This window comes from Nansenia antarctica (genome assembly GCF_963989245.1).
Source record: "Nansenia antarctica genome assembly, chromosome: 1".
Lineage (NCBI taxonomy): Eukaryota > Metazoa > Chordata > Actinopteri > Argentiniformes > Microstomatidae > Nansenia > Nansenia antarctica.
In genome coordinates this window covers 33,936,508-33,960,177 of record NC_137674.1, presented here as the reverse complement: position 1 = coordinate 33,960,177, position 23,670 = coordinate 33,936,508, and the positions used below count along the sequence as shown (strand labels likewise).

Here is a 23,670-nt window from a genome sequence, read left to right as displayed (position 1 = left end):
AATAGAACCCCTGACATGTTTCTTTGTGATGGCAGATGAACGGTTATTGACTTAACGGGTCCTGCGGCTTCTGAGATACAGTAAATATCCAGCCACTAGCCAAATGCATTTTTGCATTTCCATTTCAGGATATTTCCTGTCCTTACGGGACCTGTTGGGTCCATTGAGTTCCACAGAATATTCATGGGATTATTAACAAAGTTGAACGTTTTAGTTATTAAAGTTACTGTAATGTTACATGCATACAACCTTTCCTACCCCTAACCATCTCCCCTAACCCTGCCACGGTGCCACCCGCCTCCCCCCCTGGACATTGCTGTGTTAATTGTTCCCTGTGCCTGTTCGTTAACTCTGTGTTCTATGTGCTCATGTTATCTGTTGCTTGTTGTTTCTGTGTTTAAAGTTTTTCCCAGCGTCTTTGAGCCCCGGAAAAGCGCTATATAAATAAAATTAATTAGTATTAATATTATTGTAATTAGTTATTAGTAGCTGTGGTCTATCATCAAATTGCTTCATAGGCCAGGTGATCAACAAACACACTCCACCAGCAGCCCTGCTTGTTGTAGAATAAATAAAATGTATTCTACACATTGAAATACAGTAGACAGTTGCATTTGTATCCACATTTTGAGATGTTTTTTTCACATGTTTTTCTGGTTACTAGGTTTTTTACTCTCCTCTGTAAATGCCATGTTCATATCCCTCCGAAAAATTAATTTCATAAAACCAAACTAGCCTTTGATTTTCAGTTTTTAATACAGTTGAAATATCATGCAGCCAAACATTTTTTAACATGTATAACTTCACGCATAATCCCCTGCCGTTGTAAACTTAAAACAAATAAAATTCAAAATTACTTATAAAACATATATTTATTAATCCATAAACCTTTATTCCTTTTCTCACATTTGCTCGACTCGACGTCGAGTGTGATTTAAGAGCTCCAGATGTCCACGCTTTCGAAATGTCATAATTATGACATAGCAAAACATATTTGACTCTCAAAACTTAGCCAAGAATTATTTTTGAACGCAGCCAGTGGCTCTTTACTGCGGGGCAGCAGCCTCATGCCGAGTATACCTTTTTGATCATTGCATTTTTTCCACTTTGGTTTTCACGCTCTCTTCCTCTACCTCTTCAATCTTCTCGCCGTCGTCTACGGTCCCTTCCCTAAATCAGACATGTTGGGGTTAGAAAATGTCTAGATTGTAATTACATCAAAATTTTGCTTGGCTACAGTGTGTGTCTTCTCTTCACCAAAGAGCTTTATGACAGAGTCTCTCCCGGCATTATGTAATGCAGCATTGTGTATATGAGTCAACCACATGGCGTCCTTGGCTTTTCAGGCTACACGCTCTATTCTTAAGTTAACTGCATTGCGCCGGGGGCCTAACATGTTGTGTGGCTAAAAAACTTAAAAGTATCCACTTGTGTGCTACACACCCATCCTCTCATTTCTCTGTACCTTTTCTGGATGTCGGCTGTGTTCTCTGTACTTTGGTCATCATCATCATCATCACCACCACCACCATCATCTTCCTCCTCCTCACCAGATATGGAGCCTGTTGTCACCCCTATGTTTTCTCCTTTTGTTTCAACAAAACGCTCGTTCAAACCAGCTTCCTTCAGCTTGTTCCTGTAAACACGTTCCGCTTCGGCCTTGGCGGTTTTCTAGAAACGTTTGATCAGAAGCCATGGAACAAACATGGGTCATGAGCAGGCCTTTCAGATGTTATTCTCATGCACTTGTAAACTGCTAAATGAAGTTTTCAGCCCGATGCGAGGCCCTGGTTTACCTGTGTCACCTGTTCAAACAGGTAAGGACGGACAGTGACCCTCGCCTTCATGTCCTGGAGCTCCCTCTTATAGTCTCTCATCCTCTGCTGGTCAGCCTCCCTGCAGGAACGGACACAGGACGTTCCTGAATACTGGCCAACTCATTAACATGTTGGTTCTTTACAGTTTTGTATTTCACAAAACTGTAAAGACATTTCTAAGATGTGAAGAATCCAACTGGGGAAAATGAATGGGTCAGACACTGTTGTGTTGGCACAGAGTGAGCATCATAATGTGTGGGTGTTATAAATATGAACTTAGAGTATTAAAATGCTTCAGACCAAAGGGGCTCTGTTGTCCAGTACTGTATCAGAATCAATATCAGATCAGAATTCTTTATATATAATATATAATATTATAATACATAGAAGATACACAGGCATTTCACATACATACACATACACGTCACACCCACAGGAAATTGACTTGGTGAGGTTGGTGCATAGGACATAAAGATAAAACAACAATGTAATAAAACAACAAAATATAAGCAAAAATTGTTTTAAAAAATAAATAAACTGAATGGTCTGACACTGTTGTGTTGGCACAGTGTGTGCATCACAATGTGTGGGTGTTATAAATATGAACTTAGAGTATTAAAATGCTTCAGGCTCTGTTGTCCAGTACTGTATCAGAATCAGAACTCTATTTATACATATAGGAAATTGACTTGGTGAGGTTGCCGCATAGGACATAACCTATGAAAGACTCGCCTTCACTAGTTAACCCTCTCCCCTTTCCTTTCCCATGTGTCCCCAGCACTACCTTAATTAGGCCCCTACACTTTCTTCTATTTACCTTTTGTTTCTTTTTATTATTACTACTCGATCTTTTCAGTTTGTAAAGCGTCTTTGAGTGTCTAGAAAAGCACTAAGTCTAATGTATTATTATTATTATTATTATTATTATTATTATTATTATAAGGATAAAACAACAAAATATAAGCAAAAATAGTTTAAAAAGACAAAAGGACTGTTCTCACCGATGCAGCTTCAGCTTCTCCTGATACACCTCCTTCAGGCTGCTGTGAGGGTCCATCACCTTGGCCCGTACGGCCACCGTCTTCTGCATGGACTGAGACCTCATCCTGCTCCTCCTCATCCACTCTGCTCCCTCCTGCTCCCGGCTCTCCCTCTGCGCCACTGACTTCCTGTTCAACCAACGAAGACACAGAGAGAGTTATACTATACTGTGCCTGTGTGCTTATTGAGAAAGACACAAAAACTTTCATTACGGTGGCCTGGGGTGGTCCAGTGGTCTAGCACCACGGTCTACAGTGCATACATATGCCTAGGTCGGCATGGGTTAGAATCCGGCCCAAGCCCTGCTGACATGCCCTCTCTCCCTTCTTCTCCTTACTTTCCTGTCTGTCTTCACTATATCTGTCCAATAAAATATGAGTGGGACTGCCTCACTCAGAAAAAGATAACTTAAAAAAAAAAAAAGAGGTTCACTGAGTTCTCAGATCTTCTCAGTAGTGTGTATCATTCTACTCTCACCTAATGGCTACGCAGCGCTTCCTCGTTGCATCTGTGATGTAGGTGGGGAGAGTATCTGTGGACAGTGACGCTAAGCCTCCCAACGATTTGCTTCTCCTGAGTGGGGCGTTGACTGTGGGTTCCTGAGGACCAACAAAAAAAGCATAAAGACAAGAAAATGGAAAAAGCTAAAACAAGCCAAAAACCTTCTGATTCACCTTTACATTTACTTTTTGGGCATTTCGCAGACGCTTTATTCCAAAGCGACTTACAATCAATACATTTGACTAAGTAAGTGAATCAACTATCCACCAGTCATAGCAGGAAAACGTAATGCCTATGCTCAGGTTTTGTTTTTTTTCCACCTGTAACAGTAGGTAGATGCTCACCTTTGCTTTTGCAGAGCTCGCCCTGCTTTGTCGCGTGGGCAGGGTGGAGGTCCGCAGGCAGAAGGGCTGACACCTGGTCGCCTCCTTCCTCTCCGCCCTCCTCAGGGCGTCCCTCTGGAAGGCCTGGTACAGCCTGTCAAAGTCCGGGACCTGAGCGTTGGTCTTGGGCTGGAAGGTGGGCTTCTCATCCAGGAAGGCCAGGATCTCCCGCCTGGTGCGCTGGGCGGTGCGGGGCTCAGGGTGGTCCGGGTGGGTCGTCTGGTTGTCTACAGGCGCGGTGGAGTTCCTCAAGGTCTTCTGAGCCCTCAGCTGGATACGGATCTTTCTGCACAGCTCCTCCTCTTAAAAAGGAAACAGGACGCCGATAAAAATAATCAGAACCAGAATCAGAATATTGCCAAGTATATTTGCACATAGAGGAAAGTGCTCACTCTCTCTGAAGTTCTGAACACCACAATTACGTTCCCATTTAACATACAAGCAAATGTAAAATAAATAAATAAAATGAATGACACCATTTCCTACTTAATCCCAGAACATTATGAGCACATTGTCAAGAGAATCAACCACCCACCTTTTAAATGCTCTGATACTGCAGGGTCCTTGATGGCTTTGGGTATCGGTTTCCTGACAACTTTGGTTTTCTGAGTCTCTTGTGCGACTGTGACACTTAACATCTGAATCAGCTTCTCTCTCTTCTTCTCGTCTCTCTCCAGGAAGCTGAAGGGCTTCTGCATGGAGAGAAGGAAGTCCCTCCTCTGCTCGTGGCTGTTCTTCCTCTCCAGCTCTCTCACCTGCATCATGTCATGGTAGAGGGGCAGGAACACGTGGCCCGGTACGGGGACGGCACGGAACTTCCTCTGACACTCTGCCTCCGCTTCCTCCTCTTTGCTTAACCGAACAGGCTCTTTCTCTGCTAGGCCTAGGAGCTGGGGCCATGGCGGTGCTTTCGGAGAAGTCTTGGGAGTCCCGTTGGCGCGCTGGGGAACAGTTGTAGCACATGCCCAGGCCGTAGAGGACCTGACGGGCTTGTCTGACTGCCTGACCTGAAGGGGCGAGGTCCTGGAGGCAGTCTCCATACCTGAGCTCAGGTCAGACATGGAACTTGACCGCTTTGGTCTTATAAAAAACAAAAAACTAAAAGTTAGTTGTGTGAGAAAGAGCAAAAAGAGTAAAAACATTTGGGGCATTTTGAGCCCCAATAGAAATCACTTGGGTTAGTTGGGTAAACATTTTGTATTCATTTAACATCAGGATGAGTGTGATGATAATAATTGACACTGAAGCAGTATTACCTGGCCTGGCAGCTGAAGAGCTCCTCCAGCTGTCTGTCAGCACTAGACCTGTCTCCCACATCGACTGACAGCATGGAGTTCAGATGGATCCTTTTCTCCAGACCCTCCCTCTGCCTCCTCACTGTCTCCTGCAGCTGCTGCCTGTGGGCCTCCTTCAGGGCCTGCAGCCGACGCTGCAGCACCTGCTCCGACCTCAGGCCCTCCTGCAGGAACGCCCGCAGCTCAGCCATGTTTCTCTGCTCCTGCATCCTAGGAGCAGCAGTTTGTCCTGAACCAGACATTGACGTCACCCAACAGCTATGGAAATTAAGGGAAATTCACATGTTTTAATAGTTATGCTTAGTGTGGTTTTAATAACAAACAACTTTGATAATGTAGTAATAAAAAGTTTCATAAACATCACTAATCGAGACGTAGAGCTCGAGCGACTGTAGCCGCCATGCAGAGCCTGCGCAGAGGTCGCCATAGCAACCACAGCACCACCCAAACAATGAGTAAATCCCGATTTACTACAGTGCAACAAAGTGCTTTTTCTAACCTAAAATAACATAAGCCAGACCTACAATCAAACCTGCATGAGACAAAGTGGAATTTCCTTTTGCAATGTTTCAAAATAAATGTGAAAGTAACCTGATGCTCATTCAGCAATCAATTACAGTAGACATTCTTCTTGCCTCACAGCATTGCCATCAGTACCCACGCACTGTTACAGTGTAATTATCTTCGCATCACAGAATCATCTTTAGCTATTTTTTGCCAAAGCCGAATAGCCTGTCTCCATAGCTTGTAGCTGCCACCGCTTTTTGACAAGCGCGAGTCTCTCTGCTTGATATACAGACAGTAGGCTACACAAAGTGTTATCAACAGCGCCAACGTGTGGACAACAAAAAAAGAAGTCAAATTAAAATCAAAATAATTAATATCCTTTCTCTGAATTATATGCCTCTTAATTTCAACTTTCAACATGCTTAGTTTGTCATAACTATAATATTCACTTTACATGTATTTAATGTATCGTATTCATTGTAATCTCCTCTCTAATTTATTCAATGAAGGTACTTTAATCCCCCCCCACAAAAAAATAAAAAAGTAAATGAATGAAGTTGATGAATCTATATATTTGTATATATTGTATATATGTGTATATGTATTTACTTGTTTAAATCTTATAGTAATTATTATATGATGTAATTATTTTGTTCATCTTTGTTCTATGCTAGTGCTTTGTTCTATGGACTGTATGGTTTATTATTGTTTTATTATGTAGTTTATATTATTGCTATTGTGTGTTTTGTTGATTACTATTGTTCTATTATTATTTCTATGCTGTGTGGATATGTTAAATAACTTTGAGCTGCAAAGTTTGCAGTGCTATACAAATAAAAGTTATTATTATTATTATTATTATTATTATTATTATTATTATTATTATTATTATTATTATTATTATTATTACTATTACTAAAAGCAAGGACTGTTTTTTTTCTGATTGGACGACACACTGGAAGCACTAACCTGATTGGACAACACTACAGGAAGCACTAACCTGATTGGACGACATTACAGGAAGCACTATCCTCCAGAAGTGAACTCTTACGCATGTCAACACAACATGGCTGGATTATAGAATATAAACTGCGCGGTTAATAGGACACATTCCAGGGGAAACGTCTGGTCTTATCGGGGAAACATCCCGACTTTCCAGTCGGTGTTGTTTTTACGGGTTAGACGAATCCCACATTACATTGTGTAAGCATGCATTGTCTAACTAAAGCGACGGGGGCTCTGAATGCAATAAGGCGGAGATGTGTTTCTGTCAACCATCTGTCTGCAGCTAGAGTTGTTATTAGCCGGGGGTTCGCCTGTGCAGAACGAGGGGAGTCAAGCAGACATGACAGCGAGCTGTACGACGTTATTATCTCTGGAGGAGGGATGGTGGGGACTGCTATGGCTTGCTCTTTAGGTGAGTCGTGTTTGATGGCGTGTGTAAATGGACTGATTTATATAGAGCCTTATTCCAAAACGCTTTACAATGGCCTCTCATTCACCCATTCACACACCAATGGCGACAAGCTAACATGCATCGGGAGCTATTTGGGGTTAAGGACACCTCCACATGATGTGGCCAGCCAGGGTTCGAACTGCCGATCTGCCAACCTTGCGATCATTAGACGCTGGCTCTCCCTCCTTGTGCTACAGTTGCCCACACACGTTCGTGCGTGTGTGTGTGCATGCGTGTGCGCGCGTGTCATAATTGTCACAGCCGTGCGTGTGCCTGAGTGTGTGCGTGTGTGTCATAATTGTCATGCAGCAGCAGCAGTTGGAGCAATGTAAAAACCAACGATGCCCTCGCCCACACCATTATTATCTGCCCCCTGCTAGTTCCCAAAAAGGAGAAGCCATCATCTGCAAAGTTCTACATCCTACTTAAAGTTGCAATTGTGGTGCTAATTTACAGTTGTATGCCATCGTTCTATGCTGCTAAAAGCAAGTAAGATGTAATTAACAAAAATCATCTAGAACTTTAATTTCCTCTTCTCATGACACCATGGGTGACGCCAAAAACGTCTCCATGTGTTAATAGCAGGACACACACAGACATACACACCGCTAAATGATCTTATAATCATGATCTACGGTCCCCATTTTAATTTGTCGGCTCTCACTTTTCTACAACTAAATATTATCTCTCGAAATCGGGACACCAGCACGTTTGAAAGCGATCAATTTCATGGATGCTAATTATTCTTGACAGGCATGGATCCAAATTTGGAAGGGAAGAAGATACTGCTGCTGGAGGCAGGAAACAGGAAGGTGATGGACAAGGCCCCGGAAACCTACAGCACCCGAGTCAGCTCTGTCAGCCCCGGCTCCACCACCCTCCTCAGTGGTACAGTACACACACCTAGTAATAATACATTAGACTTATATAGCGCTTTACTAGACAGCGTCCTCTCTTGACCGGCATTTTTTGAAAAGTGAAAAGTCTTACGACTTTAGTACACACACCTAGTACACACACCTAGTACACACACCTAGTACACACACCTAGTACAGACACCCAGTACACACACCTAGTACACACCCCTAGTACACACACCTAGTACACACACACCTAGCACACACACTTAGTACACACCCCTAGTACACACCCCTAGTACACACCCCTAGTACACACACCTAGTACACACACCTAGTACACACACCTGGTACACACCCCTAGTACACACACCTAGTACACACACCTGGTACACACCCCTAGTACACTACACACCCCTAGTACACACCCCTAGTACACACCCCTAGTACACACCCCTAGTACACACCCCTAGTACACACACCTAGTACACACACCTAGTACACACACCTGGTACACACACCTATTACACACACCTACACACACCTAGTACAGTGGGATCATGATTACATTAGATTCAACCTTTTTGAGTACAATAAAATCTATTTTTTTGCTCTATGGGCACAGGGTCAGCCATAGTCAATGTGGGTGAGGGTGGGTGTGGGTGTGGGTGTGGGTGGGTGTAGGTGTGTGGGTGTGGGTGAGGGGGTGTAGGTGTATGGGTGAGGGGGTGTGGGTGTAGGTGTGGGGGTGGGGGTGTATTAAAGGATTAGATAAAATAGGTCAGGGGTCAGTCACTGTCTTGCTCATCATCATCTCCGGTTTCTCCGTCAGTCATTGATGTGATCCTCTCAACTAAACGTCTCCGTGGGTTTCACTGACGTGTGTCTTCGAGGAAGATCATGGACAGCGACTCTGGGAAGCTGTGCCACGTTCCTCGCCCGATTCAGTCAAAAGGGATTGACATTGACTCGACCACACCTTCGTCTCAAACTCAATAGACCTATCGCTAAGCCACGCCCCCTTTGAAAACTCGGACAAACAAACAACGCTCTTTTCAGTTCTTCACTGACAATGACTGACTGACTGACCGACCGTGACTGAATTGACTGAAATTTCTGATTTAAATTTTTGATCTAATTTAATATTTTTTTTAAAGATGACAAGAATATTTCACCATCAGATATTAGCCAGTTGTTTGTCCGAGTTTTCTGCCTGTAGTGACTTTTGCTGTGATATGATTGGACAATTTCTATTTTGGGTTGTGGCTTAGCGATAGGTCGATTTGATCAAATGTAACTAGTCATATAGTAACTAGGTTAAAGGTTATGATTATGTCCTAGTACGTAACATTCTTAGATTTTATTCCTGAACTTGTTTGTGTGTTAAAAACAAAGTGTTGTGTGTGTGTGTGTGTGTGTGTGTGTGTGTGTGTGCATACAGGTCTCGGGGCGTGGGATCACATCGTGAACATGAGGTGCAAGCCCTATCAGAGGATGCAGGTCAGTCCAGAACCTCCTCTCTCCCCGCCACAAGCCTTTGGCCTCTCTTTTCATTGAACCTTTTTGTTTATATATATATTTTAATTTTTTGTTACCGCTATGTACTTATTCGTTCTCCACCCGTCAGAAACTTGTTTGCCTGGTGGGCAATTCTGGGAAAGGAGGGACCTGCCTTAGCCGTTTAGCATCGCTCAAGCCTTGTACTTTAGTGGACGTGCCGTACAATGTCCCTCGGGCATGTAATTGTTCACAACGAAAAGGCTCAACCCAACCCTGGTCGAAAACACACATTTTGTTCATTCCTCTGCGCAATTTATACCTCCTCAGAGGCCGTGGAAATGCCAGGGTACCGCAAAACCCAAAGGACGGAGGTAAATCTGAGAGGACAACCCAAGCCTCGTAGCTTGGTAAAAGCTTTGGCTTTTTCCCTCCGACCACAGCGACATTGTTTTATTTATTAGGACCGTGTTTAATACGGAGAATAAATCCCTATGTCGTTCAAATGGTTGCCCATCTATGTGGCTACTAATTATAAAAGACCCATGTGAAAAACAGGGCCAGGAGATGAAGGAGATGAGAGAGTTGGATGTCAGCAGCAATTTGACCCTGTTTTGCAGCTGCGGTTTTGGAGGCTCAGTCCCTCCTGTATGATGTGGTCGGTTTGTACCAAAGACTAAACCACTGGGTTTCTGGCGTGGCCAAGGGTGTCATCATAAAATGTTGTATGGTGATTATGGTGATATACTGTATGTCTCCCAAGATACCGTAACCGTGCAAAGAACCTGCTTTTTTTGGCTTATTTTGTTTGCTGATGCACCTCTAGGAGTAAAGTAGCAGTGCTTTGAGCTTTTAGGTCCCCCTAAAAACGCGTGTTCACTCTCTCCAAAATGCCCCGCTAACTACTTCCTTGGAGGAAAAAAATGAATCTATGTTGGTAACAGTTTAACAACAATGAAAGGTTTCCCCTTGAGTCATCATCAGGTGACGTTTGTCACCGTTCTGTCCCCAAAGCTGGACTGTTATGGTAGGAAGGTAAACACTCATTTGGGAACCGGAGCATTTTAGAAAGGACAATAAGTACATAGTAACACATTCCTTATCAACAGTATCTTTTACTCCCATGTAAAAAATAAAAAATAAAACGTTGCAATTTTGGTTTGGGTTCCATTAAATCTTTCTAGCCAACCACGAGTGGCAAACCCACCACCATTAGTGGTTCTCTGCAGGGCATAACCCACTACTTTATGGCATTGGAAAGAGGCTGTTTACAGTAGCTGTATGTTGCTTTTCAATGATAAGGTCTGTCACCCTAGTAACAAGCCATCAGGGTCCCAAACAGGATCCATGACCACTGGGGATGTCTCATTTTAAACTCATACGAAGAGCTGTCTTAATTATAGGTGCCAGAGAGCTAATTCTAGCTCTCAAATACGAAGATAAATTAATACATATTTAACTCGCTCAGTAATGTTGACAAATGTGAAAATGTGTTACTTATTATGCGTCTTGCCAAGAAAATGATGGCCATAAATCCACATCACAAATGGTGTTTCACCCCAACCCCTCAACCATGGAACCAGAAAGGGTGTTTGGGTCCTTCATACACAGATCTCAGTTTGGTACCGTACAGTAGTCTCTGCCAACCTCCTGGGGAGATCGTTTGATGTGTTCAGTTCAATGAGGCTGTGCTTTTTTGGCCAGTACCTAAAAATAGGGGGAAAGGGGGTTGCAAGTCTTTAAGGATAGAGTCAGGATGGATGACCGCAGGGATAATTGGCCTCTCATTTAGGTTTGGGATGCCTGCTCCGATGCCCTGATTACATTCGATAAGGAGAACCTGCGTGACGAGATGGCCTACATCGTGGAGAACGACATCATCGTGGCCGCCCTCACAAAGCAGCTGGACGCCCTCTCGGGTAAGAAGGTAGCGCCGTATTGATGATTTACACACACACACACGGCCCATAAAGTAAGGGCCCAGGCTACTACCAGCAGGGAGTGATGTGACTTTCCCCATATGGCCTCTTGATTCATTGACATCCTGTTAATGGGCAGCGAAGTCTGGAGGCTAATGTCACACCACCGCATTTGTTCCATCCGGTCTCTCTCTCTGTGTCCCTTGTTTATTTGTACTTTTTCTCTCTCTCCACCAGTGTCTGTTTTTAAAAGAGAGCAGAGCCCTTTTTTGCTTCTTGGACACGTCTTGTGTTTTTCCTGCTATTTCAATCAAAGCGCCACATTTCCTCTGTGCCCATCCCGTTTGAGCTCCGCGACCCGCTGCCATGCGAAGACACGTGCGCTCCCAGTCCAGTGACCTATTTAAAAGACGGACATGTGGTCCGACTCTCTCTCTCTCTCCCTGCCCTTCTCTCAGGATGCTAAAGTGCTGACAGTGTGTAGTAGTGTTTGTGTTGTTGAAAATTAGAGAGAGTTTTTTGTGAGGTTCTCAAACGGCCGACTTAGTGCAGATTGTAAAAACAAGGGCATATTTATACACACACACACAAGCTTTTCAACACAACAAGTTTCATCTTAACAGATCTGTTGTTGTCTGTTGTTGGTGTTGCTTCTGCACGTTGTTCTGCGTCATGTGCATCATCGAGCGTCTCGGCTTTCCCCCCTGTGTTCTCTCCCCTGGGCCGTGATCTTCCGATGCTTTTAAGGTAATAATACATGAAAAGCCCAGGCAGGCGCACGCACGCACCAGCTGGTTTGTAGTAAGTGTCGCTCTACACTCGCACAACTGCGAGCCAAATATTTCGTCGTAGCTTGTGTTGTGTTCAGAAAAACCAGTAGTCAATCTGCGGACGGGAGGTCCTCCAACTCGGCACAAGGCAAGCCGGATAATTCCGGATACTTTCATGTTTGGGATGATTGAATACTACCGATAATTTTTTCAAGTGGGGATTTCGCTGTGCTAGCCGCAGTATCCTGGCAAGAACCTGCAGCACGTGGCGCGGCCCTCCTCCCATCGCAGATAAACACTATTAGTCGACGGAGCCTCGGTGCGGCGTGTCGAGCACCAGGCCATTAAAGACATTGTCAACGTTGAGCTTCGCGCAGCTGGCTCCCTCTGCCAGGGAAAACTGTTGCTTTACGAGGTGGTTTGTAGATGTTCCACACTGCCTTGGTCACAGCCAAACCTTTTACTTTTTTATCCTTTTTGGAGGTAGCAAGGCCTTGATTAGTGTGTACATTTGTGTGTCCAGAAAACGTTTTGGAGGGAAAGCCGTTTGGGGTAGCGGCGGTTTGACCCGAGGTGATCTCTGATCCTGATACTACTTGGCTGGGCCTTTTTTGACCTGTTGTTGTTTTTCCTGTGTGTTGCGGGCCTCAGAGCAGGTGAGCGTGCAGTACAGGACCAAGGTGGTGAAGTACACCTGGCCCAAGTCCCACCTGGCGGGTGAATCCATCCCCTGGGTGCAGGTCACGCTGGCCAACGGAAAGACGGTTCAAACCAAGCTACTGGTGAGTGAAACGTCATATCGTCACAGCACCGTTTACACAGTGAAACATCACATCATCATATTACCATTTACACAGTGAAACATCACCGTTTACACAGTGAAACATCACACCACCATTTACACAGTGAAACATCACATCATCACATCACCATCTACACAGTGTAATACTGAGACATTAGAGGTGACCGTTTCTGTGCCTTTTCAACGTTCGCTGACGTTGTTGTTAATTGTGTGACGTCGTACTATGTGACCTTCAGATCGGAGCCGACGGGCCGAACTCGATGGTGAGGCGTGAGGCGGGGATACCCACCATCAAGTGGAACTACGACCAGTCAGCTGTGGTCGCTGTGCTGCACCTGTCTGAGGTGAGATGCAGCGCTGAGAAAGACCCCTTCATCCCCTCTACCCCCCCCCCCCCCCCCCCCCCGTAGACCTCTTCATCCCCACTACCTCCCCTGTACAGTTTCTCTACTGTAAATTTACAGTAGTCCTTCTTCTAGCATTGTGACTGCCAATGACCTCTGGTCCTAGCATAGATTTGTTTTTCTTATGCTGACTTCTTATGATGTATAGATGCTTCACTTACTTTAGACATATGCACTTGTTTTGGATAAAGGCGTCTGCTAAATGTCTAACATGTAAACGTAAGAACCTTTTCAACAAAGTCTTTCAACAAACTCACGCCCTTCATTCTGAATGTACACATGCTCACTCTAACACGAGCTCTTCTCCCATGTCTCACCAGCCCACTGAGAACAATGTTGCGTGGCAGAAGTTCCTGCCAACAGGCCCGATAGCCATGTTACCGGTAAGTTCAGTCCTCTCTTCTCTTGACATCGTACCCATCCATGTACTGTACCGCAAATAAGCTGTTATACGTTTAACCTCCTCTTTCTGTGGTCGCAGCTGTCAGACACACAGAGCTCTCTGGTGTGGTCGACCAGCCACCGCCACGCCGAGGAGCTGCTGGAGCTGGACGAGGAGCGCTTTGTGGACGCCATCAATTCTGCTTTCGTGAGTCCCGCACCTGACCCCACCCCCCCCCCCACCTCTCCCATAAGCTTCTAATTACAGATAGTATACAGCAGGGGTCGGCAATAGGCGGCCCGCGGGCCATTGCTGGCCCATCACCAATAATATTTGGCCCAGCAGAATATTTGGAGAATCCACTTTTTTTTTATTTATTTTTTTATTTTTATTTTACAATATCCGACCGACAGTCCCACATATAGCGCCTATAATGTCCGAATAGAGAATCTACCTCCACCTGAATAATGCTTATTGTACTTTTATCCATGTTGAGAGTGAATGACACAGGGACAGACAATCAGGCAGCGGGGTGCACCGAAGCGCACTGACGCTGAACCCCTCATAGTGAATCATAAGTAGGTGGACAACGTGTAGTGCTGAAATAGCCGTGTGTGGTTTGAAAAAAATAACACCAGCTCAGTAAATAATTCAAACGTAATGTTTACGTATATGTGACTGCAACACACATATGAACAGTAACAAAGCAAATTCAGTTTAATATTCTGAAAAACATTGACAACAAAATCGGTGAAAAAAAGAAAAGAAAGAAAAGTAATCCGCTTATGCGAGGGGTGGTGGTGCATAGGCCTATGCTCCTGAAACGACAGAGCAAACACGCTATTAGGGATAATAATTACAATGAGCCATTCATTCAAAATATACAAAATACAATTAGGTTATTAAATACAATAACGACAGGCTTGGTACTCACTTAATGTGAAAAGTGGCATCTCCCATCGGTCAGTATTTGCTTGATATCTGGTTATATGGACGTCACTTTAATCCGCAGGCAGTTCTCAAGTTTTTTTGTTGCATCAATCGATTCCTCTCGTGCGTCTTTATCACATTCATTGAGGAAAAGGACGACTCGCATGTATAGAAAGGGAACATTGTGAGCACGGAAGATGTGAGTCTCACAACGGCTTTGCGTTGATGAAACCAGGTAGGATGAACATTATAGTTCGCTGTCCATTCCTCTTTAAATGCCCTGTTTTCACCGTCAACTTTCCTCTTTACACCTTTGGAGAGTGACATGATGTTTCTCTTGCTAGTTAGCAGGTTAAATGTTTAGCTAACTTCACCCGGCACCAAACAACCAATCCAATAATAATGTGACCTTGTCTGGGAGGAGGGGGGAATCATTCAGAATGAAAGTATGTTAAATAATGATTAGAATAAGCTAGGCTGCGCTACATCGTCAGTCCACACATTTATTATTCAAAACTATGGAAAAGGGTGAAACTACGTTTCAACGTTGTTGAGAATCACAACACAAACTTGCTAGTCAAGCCAAAATACTGCAACGTAATGGATTGGACTGCTACCTAGTTAACTACAACACTACTTTACATTGTTACCTAGTTAACTACAACACTACTTTACATTGTTACCTAGTTAACTACAACACTACTTTACATTGTTACCTAGTTAACTACAACACTACTTTACATTGTTACCTAGTTAACTACAACACTACTTTACATTGTTACCTAGTTAACTACAACACTACTTTACATTGTTACCTAGTTAACTAGAACACTACTTTACATTGTTACCTAGTTAACTACAACACTACTTTACATTGTTACCTAGTTAACTACAACACTACTTTACATTGTTACCTAGTTAACTACAACACTACTTTACATTGTTACCTAGTTAACTAGAACACTACTTTACATTGTTACCTAGTTAACTACAACACTACTTTACATTGTTACCTAGTTAACTACAACACTACTTTACATTGTTAGCAGGCTCACAAAACAAGCTGTGTTAGTTGACTAGCGATGTGTAAATTTTTCGAAAGAAAAGTCAAAGCATTAGAATGTGTCACATTTTTTAACAATCAATTACTTATGAATGAATTAATGGAATGAATGAATGGTCTTTATTGTCATTGCTACAGTACAGGTACCAAACAACGAAATTTAGGAGGGGTGGCTCCCCTGGTGTTAGGAAAAAAAAAAAAAAAAAAATCGGGCCCGCCATCTAGTGGCTCAAAAAAATTTTGGCCCGAGGCCAAACCTAATTGCCGACCCCTGGTATACAGTATACTTTCACATATCTCGTGTCCTGAGGAATGGTCTTGTGGTGATGTTCATGTCTCTGATGCTCTATATGCTGCTGTTGTTTAAATTGGAGGGGGCTAGCGGTGGCCTAGCGGATAAGATCAAATGAGATCAAATCCCACCTGGGAACAACCGCCGCTAGTGTGCCTTGAGTCCCTTGAGTAAGGCACTTAGCCCTGAATTACACACTTCGCTTTGGATAAAAGCGTCTGCTGAATGGTTCAAATGTGAATGTAAATGGGTGTACACAATTCAGTCTATGACTGCAACAAGCTGTCAAATGTGCAGATAAACACAACAACAACTACTACTATTACAACAGACCACAGATATGACACGTTCTAATGCTTTGGTCCTCATATCCGGATAAAATGTAATGATCCGACTTTTCTTTCGAAAAATGTGAATACATTTCTGCGTTGTTGAAAATCAATGACACATCGCTAGTCAACTAACACAGATTGTTTTGTGAGCCTGCTAACAATGTGAAGTAGTGTTATAGTTAACTAGGTAGAAGTGGGGATTACTCACCGAATCCATTGCGTTGTTGCAGTATTTTGGCTCGACTAGCGAGTTTGTGTTGTAATTCTCAACAATGTTAAAACGTAGTTACGTGTTTCAAAAGAAAAGTCCTAACATATTGATTGGTTGCTGATATGCAGACCAAAAGACTAGAACGTGTCACATATACATTCATGAATATAAAGGCTTCTATTGAGATACTCACTTATTGTAATGGACACGGTAAGTGAGCAGATAGGGGTAATTATTGCTCTTGTGCCTGGGGTTTCTCTGTCCACCGCATGCACTGACAACACTGCCCTACAAACACCTTTCCTTTCAGTTTTTTCATTTATTTAGTTTTGTCTTGTGAGAAAAAGCCTTTTCCCCCCAAAGCTGGCTATTTTTCCTGGCCGTGTGGATGGGGTCAGCAGCACCGCTGAGTCATGCTTGGTTTCAGGTCTGGGTTGATAATTAAACCTGCGGTGGGCCAGCGTCGGTCATTGCAGCATGGAGTGTTTTTGGAGCTAAGCTAATTCAGCCCCGCAGTCACACGGTCTCACAACCCCACAGCTCCACAACTCCACAGTCCCACAACCCCACCACTCCACCACTCCACAGTCCCACAACCCCACAACCCCACAGTCCCACAGTCCCTGGCCCTCATCTTCTCCTAATTAGCCGGGCTCGCCCTCCTCTGCCAAACCAGTTAGTTAGGGGGGGGAAGGCCTTCACACTGACTCACACTCACACTTGCACTCACACACACTCATTCTTACACACACACACACTCACTCTCGCACTTGTTCACACTCACCCTCACCCTCACACTCACTTTCACACACACTCACCCTCACTTTCACACATACTCACTCACCCTCACACTCACTTTCACACACACACACACACACACACACACTCACTCACCCTCACACTCACTTTCACACACACTCACTCACCCTCACACTCACTTTCACACACACTCACTCACCCTCACTTTCACACACACTCACTCACCCTCACACTCACTTTAACACACACTCACCCACCCTCACCCTCACTTTCACACACACTCACCCACCCTCACCTTCACTTTCACACACACTCACTCACACTCACCCTCACACTCACACTCACTTACACAGCAAATCTGCTAACGTTAGCTCCTTTTGTCTTGTTTTTTACTCCCCTCTCTTTTTTTCTCTTCCCTCTCCCTCCCCCATCTCCCCTGTCTGTCCTCTCCTCTCTCCCTTCCTTCCCCATCTCCCCTCTCCCTCCCTCCCCCATCTCCCCTGCCTCCCCCCTCTCCTCTGTCAGTGGAGTAATGAGACCCAGTCAGAGCTGATGGAGACGGCGGGGTCTCTGTTCCGCTCGGCCCTCTCCACCCTCCTACCCTCCGCGGGGTCCCCCCGCCAGCTGCCCCCCAGCGTGGCCGCCATCGGCCCCAAGAGCCGCGTCCTGTTCCCCCTGGGCATGGGCCACGCCTCAGAGTACATCAGGCACCGCGTGGCTATCATCGGGTACGTCGCTGCAGCCAATTAGCGCTAATTAACCTAGCCTCCTGTTGGGATGACCCAGGCCCATGTCTGACCTATGTATCGTACTGCAGCAGCTACAGAGTGTAAGAGAGTAACATTCTTAGGCTTTGGTTCCTGACATGGCAGCACAAGACAATAAGGCAATAATAGGCATAATAATTCAAGATAGAAAAGTGACAATAGTACAAGATCATAAGTAACAAATAAGACAGGATACAATTTAGCAGTTATCCAGACAATTTGCAGACAATAAGGCAATAGGCATTTGCAATAGGCGTGTGTGCAAAGACTTCATACTGTTACAGACTAGTATTTGTATATAGAAGGGATCTATTACTAATCTGGAGTAGAAAATAAATGTGAGTTAAGAATACTTTCAACTGTATTGTGATTAGCATCAACCACCATCAAGTTCAAGAAGCCATGCTTTTTCTTTCTCTTCTTATTGAATGCCAGTTATTCATCTGAACGTCTATTTCAAGGTGACGCTTTGCTTTGATCCTAGCCTGTAGTGGGCTGGGTGGCTAGGTTGTTGAAATGGCGTGGGGGTCTAGGTTGTTTACATGGTTGGAGGGGTCTGTGTTAGGTTGTTTACATGGGGGGGGGTCTGTGTTTGTCTTTGCAGAGATGCAGCGCACCGCGTCCACCCTCTAGCCGGCCAGGGAGCTAACCTGGGCTTCGGGGATGTGGCCTGCCTCACGCAGGTCTTGAGCCAAGCTGCCTTTAACGGGAAGGACCTCGGTCAGTAAGCTCCGGCCCTAAACAAGACTCAGACGCGCTAGCCATAGCCTGGTGGTTTCTCCTAAGCTCTTTTCCACAGCCCCATTGCTAGGACGCTCGCTGTTGATCTTTGATTATAAAAAGAACTAGCTCTCTCCCTCTCTCAAAAGTTCATTTGAAGTTTTTCTGTCCCTGTGCCTGCCAAGAACTGTATGTACATTGCTATGGAAATCCTTGTTATTCGAATCTATATTTGTTTAAATATTTTTTTCTGTTGATGATGGATGACCCTGTTTTTGAAGTCAAAATGTGTTGAGTTAATGCAGGAAACACATGAAGTGTTATGTACACAAGCCCCAGAGCATTAGTTCCTTGTGTTGACACAATGATGACCTTTAACCCTTTCTGCTCTGTGTTGCTGGATGACCTTAAAAACTTTGTGCTCTGTTGTGTTTCCAGGGGCGATGCAGCACCTGCTGGAGTATGAGACGGAGCGTCAGAGACACAACCTGCCCATGATGGCCGCCATCGACCTGATGAAGCGCCTCTACTCCACTAACGCAGCCCCCATGGTCCTGCTACGCACTTTCGGCCTCCAGGCCACCAACGCACTCCCGCCCCTAAAAGTACGCTCTCTCTCACATACATCTCCACCACACGTGCCACAAATGCCTCTTCTGGTCTGGTCTTGGTCTCTACTTTAACATCCACCTCCCTGTTTAAGACACTTGTCAGGGTCTGGTCTTTGTCAGGGTCTGGTCTTTGTCAGGGTCTGGTCTTGTCAGGGTCTGGTTTTTGTCAGCGTCTGGTCTAGTCAAGTCCTAGTCTCTACTTTAACATCCACCTCCTTGTCTAAGACACTGGTCAGGGTCTGGTCTTGTCAGGGTCTGGTCTTTGTCAGGGTCTGGTCTTGTCAGGGTCTGGTCTTGTCAGGGTCTGGTCTTGTCAGGGTCTGGTCTTGTCAGGGTCTGGTCTTGTCAGGGTCTGGTCTTGTCAGGGTCTGGTCTTGTCAGGGTCTGGTCTTGTCAGGGTCTGGTCTTGGTCTCTTCCTTAACATCCACCTCCCTGTCTTAGACACTTGTCAGGGTTTGGTCTTGGTTCCTGGTCTCTCCTTTAACCACCTGTCAAGACAGAGTAAGACCCCACCCCACCCTCCCCCCCCAACTCCAATGACCCCGCCCTGAACCGCCCTCTCTCTGGTGATTACATGGCGCTCCGCTCCAGCCCCAGTAGTGCCTATAATTTCCACGGTCGGTCGTTCGTTCAACCTACTACTACGGCAGCTAAGTTTAGCCCCAAATTTTAGTGTTACCGAAAGTGTGTGGGCGGGGCGCGAGGCGAGGCAGGCCCCGGGGCTGCTGCAGCACGGCGGCGGTGTTTGGCTTGTGTTTTCACACCCATTTTATTACAGACCGCTCATGTGAAATGGCTTTATTCCCTACTAAGTGATTCAGACCAGAGCAACCGTAACTCGGTTGTAAAGGCCATTTCTCCCTCTCTCTCTCTCTCTCTCTCTGGAGGGCCCCCAGTTAAGTTATGCTTGACATTTTTTCCATATTAAAATCTTGAGTTTGTTCCCCCTCGGTTTATAGATCCTGGGACAGGGAGGGGTTTTGTGGAGTAGTGCCACTAACACAGAGCCAGGGGGAAAGACATGTTCATGTTCAGGCACGGTGTTCAGGCCAGGGGTTTGGGACACACTGGGTTAGTGCTGCTGAACATGGATGGGTTGGTGGATGTTACCTGTTAGTTGTTGCTCATGCTGCAGCTACTCTTCCTGGGGTCCACACACAATAATATTATAATTATAATTATTATGATTATTATGATTATTATTATGTATATAATGTGTTGTGTGTTATATGATGTATGTATTATTATGTGTATATACAGTGGGGAGAACAAGTATTTGATACACTGCTGATTTTGCACGTTTTCCCACTTAGAAAGAATGTAGAGGTCTGTCATTTTTATCATAGGTACACTTCAACTGTGAGAGACAGAATCTAAAATAAAAATCCAGAAAATCAAATTGTATGATTTTAAAGTAATTAATTTACATTTTATTGCATGAAATAAGTATTCAGAAAAACAGTATACATCAGAAAAACAGAACTTAATATTTGGTAAAGAAACCTTTGTTTGCAATGACAGAGATCAGACGTTTCCTGTAGTTCTTGACCAGGTTTGCACACACTGCAGCAGGGATTTGGGCCCACTCCTCCATACAGATCTTCTCCAGATCCTTCAGGTTTCGGGGCTGTCGCTGGGCAACACAGACTTTCAGCTCCCTCCAAAGATTTTCTATTGGGTTCAGGTCTGGAGACTGGCTAGGCCACTCCAGGACCTTGAGATGCTTCTTACGGAGCCACTCCTTAGTTGCCCTGGCTGTGTGTTTCGGGTCGTTGTCATGCTGGAAGACCCAGCCACGACCCATCTTCAATGCTCTTACTGAGGGAAGGAGGTTATTGGCCAAGATCTCGTGATACTTGGCCCCATCCATCCTCCCCTCAATACGGTGCATTCGTCCTGTCCCCTTTGCAGAAAAGCATCCCCAAAGAATGATGTTTCCACCTCCATGCTTCACGGTTGGGATGGTGTTCTTGGGGTTGTACTCATCCTTCTTCTTCCTCCAAACACGGCGAGTGGAGTTTATGCCAAAAAGCTCTATTTTGGTCTCATCAGACCACATGACCTTCTCCCATTCCTCCTCTGGATCATCCAGATGATCATTGGCAAACCTCAGACGGGCCTGGACATGCGCTGGCTTGAGCAGGGGGACCTTGCGTGCGCTACAGGATTTTAATCCCTGACGGCGTAGTGTGTTACTGATAGTTTTCTTTGAGACTGTGGTCCCAGCTCTCTTCAGGTCATTGACCAGGTCCTGCCGTGTAGTTCTGGGCTGATCCCTCACCTTTCTTATGATCATTGATGCCCCACGAGGTGAGATCTTGCATGGAGCCCCAGACCGAGGGGGATTGACCGGCATCTTAAATTTCTTCCATTTTCTAATAATTGCGCCAACAGTTGTTGCCTTCTCACCAAGCTGCTTCCCTATTGTCCTGTAGCCCATCCCAGCCTTGTGCAGGTCTACAATTTTGTCCCTGATGTCCTTAGAAAGCTCTTTGGTCTTGCCCATTGTGGAGAGGTTGGGGTCTGATTGATTGAGTGTGTGGAGAGGTGTCTTTTATAAAGGTAACGAGTTCAAACAGGTGCAGTTAATACAGGTAATGAGTGGAGGATAGGAGGGCTTCTTAAAGAAAAACTAACAGGTCTGTGAGAGCCGGAATTATTACTGGTTGGTAGGTGATCAAATACTTATTTCATACAATAAAATGCAAATTAATTATTTAAAAGTCATACAATGTGATTTTCTGGATTTTTGTTTTAGATTCCGTCTCACAGTTGAAGTGTACCTATGATAAAAATTACAGACCTCTACATTCTTTCTAAGTGGGAAAACCTGCAAAATCAGCAGTGTATCAAATACTTGTTCTCCCCACTGTATACATATTATGGGTGGGTGGGTGGAGATGGTTGGTTGGTTGGGTGAAAGGATGGGTGGATGGTTGGATGGATGGTTAGTTTATTATAGATGTAAGGAGGGATGGGTGGGTGGATGGTTGGATGGAAGGGTGGATGGTTGGTTGGTTGGTTGGGTGGATGGTTAGTTTATTGGGTGGAAGGCTAGATGGTTGGGTGGTTGGATAGGTGGGTGGATATAAAGATAGAAAATTTACTGAGCTGTGAGTTTGGAGGTTGATCTTCTTCTTTCCTCTCTCTACAGGAGCAGATCATAGCGTTCGCAAGCAAGTGACACACTGGTCGACACACTGGTCCTGCAGTGACTGTTTGATGGAACTCCAATGACGACACGCCATTGTGACTTTGTGAATATAATGTAAAAGTGTAAATTAATAAAGTTATATTTATTGATTTCTGTTAATTTAATGAGACATTAGACCCTAAACAGTATGTGCCTTACTTACTAGGTAAGTAAACACTCCTATAGATAGTACCAAGAGGCTTTAGTTATGTCAAGAATTTCTTTTGGGGGGGGGGGGGGGAGATACATTGGTCACTTTTATGTGTTATGTTTTCATAAAATATTAGGATTGACACTCATTTAATAGTTCAATGTTTTATTGAAACATACATGTATAACTGTATACATGCATATTACTTACACAAGGATTTCATAAAATATTAGGATTTACACTCATTTACCAGTTCACTGGCAAAAACACATGGGCATTTTGTGAACATTGTGCAGCTGCAGCATACAGAAAGTTTTCCTTTTACAGAAGTCAAAGCAGGTACTGTGGTATTATATACAGCAGTAGTTATTGTACATAATGAATACAAAGTCAGAGCAGCTAATACGTTGCTTGAAGGAAGAGCGTGGATACAGTTCACTATGTATAACCAACACATTATAAACTTCATTGAAAAAGGAGCAATAGATCAGATATTTAAATATTTATACAAAAAAAACAAAAAAAAGTTCACAACAAGAAATTATCACAAACAGTATTGAGCATTATTTGTGTCTTGCACCAAGAGCTACGTCCCTATGAATGTAGATTGTTCCAAGGTTTGTATTTCTCAGTGTGTAGATGATATTATACTCTACTGTAGTAGAGAGGGGTATTCAAATGACAAAATAATACTTATGACTGGTTGCTGTCACAGCACCGGACTAAACTATGGTTTGGAACACGGTCTAGCAATCTTTCCAACGACTGATCGCATGATTAGCACATAGCGCTCCACTGTATACAACACAAATAACGCGGGTGCTCACCGACATAAAACACACAACACAAGGCACTCACTCGTAACAGTATGAATCAACTCGGGGGCTAATTTCACACAGTCGACTATGGCTAAGCTTTCAAACACAGGCATTAACTTCATACATACAATAGTATTCATATATCAAATGCAAGACACACTCCGTGAGAAAGCGCTAAGCTCTTTCCCTTT

At 44.3% G+C, this 23,670-nt stretch overlaps 2 protein-coding genes across 3 annotated transcripts; one reads left to right on the top strand and one right to left on the bottom strand.

Annotated features, from left to right (window-relative positions):
* Positions 1-1,088: 1,088 nt before the first annotated feature.
* On the bottom strand, positions 1,089-5,279 carry fam161b (FAM161 centrosomal protein B; the record flags this gene model as incomplete). Its single annotated transcript, XM_080550504.1, has 8 exons — positions 1,089-1,165; positions 1,551-1,671; positions 1,797-1,896; positions 2,819-2,986; positions 3,336-3,457; positions 3,704-4,044; positions 4,278-4,822; positions 4,999-5,279. 8 exons carry the CDS (start codon positions 5,277-5,279, stop codon positions 1,089-1,091), a joined length of 1,755 nt encoding a protein of 584 aa, XP_080406630.1.
* A 1,374-nt stretch (positions 5,280-6,653) lies between these two features.
* Positions 6,654-22,610, top strand: coq6 (coenzyme Q6 monooxygenase). 2 transcript variants are annotated; one of them, XM_080546803.1, is made up of 12 exons: positions 6,654-6,961; positions 7,754-7,888; positions 9,299-9,357; positions 11,147-11,273; positions 12,695-12,825; positions 13,082-13,189; positions 13,570-13,632; positions 13,731-13,838; positions 17,744-17,946; positions 18,590-18,705; positions 19,144-19,310; positions 22,472-22,610. In XM_080546803.1, the coding sequence occupies exons 1-12, from the start codon at positions 6,754-6,756 to the stop codon at positions 22,499-22,501; spliced, it is 1,455 nt and encodes a 484-aa protein (XP_080402929.1). In that variant the 5' UTR covers positions 6,654-6,753; the 3' UTR covers positions 22,502-22,610. The 2 variants fall into 2 exon arrangements, with proteins under 2 accessions (XP_080402929.1, XP_080402928.1); XM_080546802.1 differs by having other exon boundaries at positions 7,754-7,906.
* Positions 22,611-23,670: the final 1,060 nt, after the last annotated feature.

What these genes read in the sequence shown, in the direction of transcription:
- coq6 (XM_080546802.1), top strand. Translation starts at nt 6,754, where the DNA reads ATGCATTGTCTAACTAAAGCGACGGGGGCTCTGAATGCAATAAGGCGG. An exon ending in GCAGCTGGACGCCCTCTCGG is followed by an intron (nt 11,274 to 12,694) that starts GTAAGAAGGTAG and finishes TGCGGGCCTCAG; the next exon opens with AGCAGGTGAGCGTGCAGTAC. An exon ending in CTTTAACGGGAAGGACCTCG is followed by an intron (nt 18,706 to 19,143) that starts GTCAGTAAGCTC and finishes TTGTGTTTCCAG; the next exon opens with GGGCGATGCAGCACCTGCTG.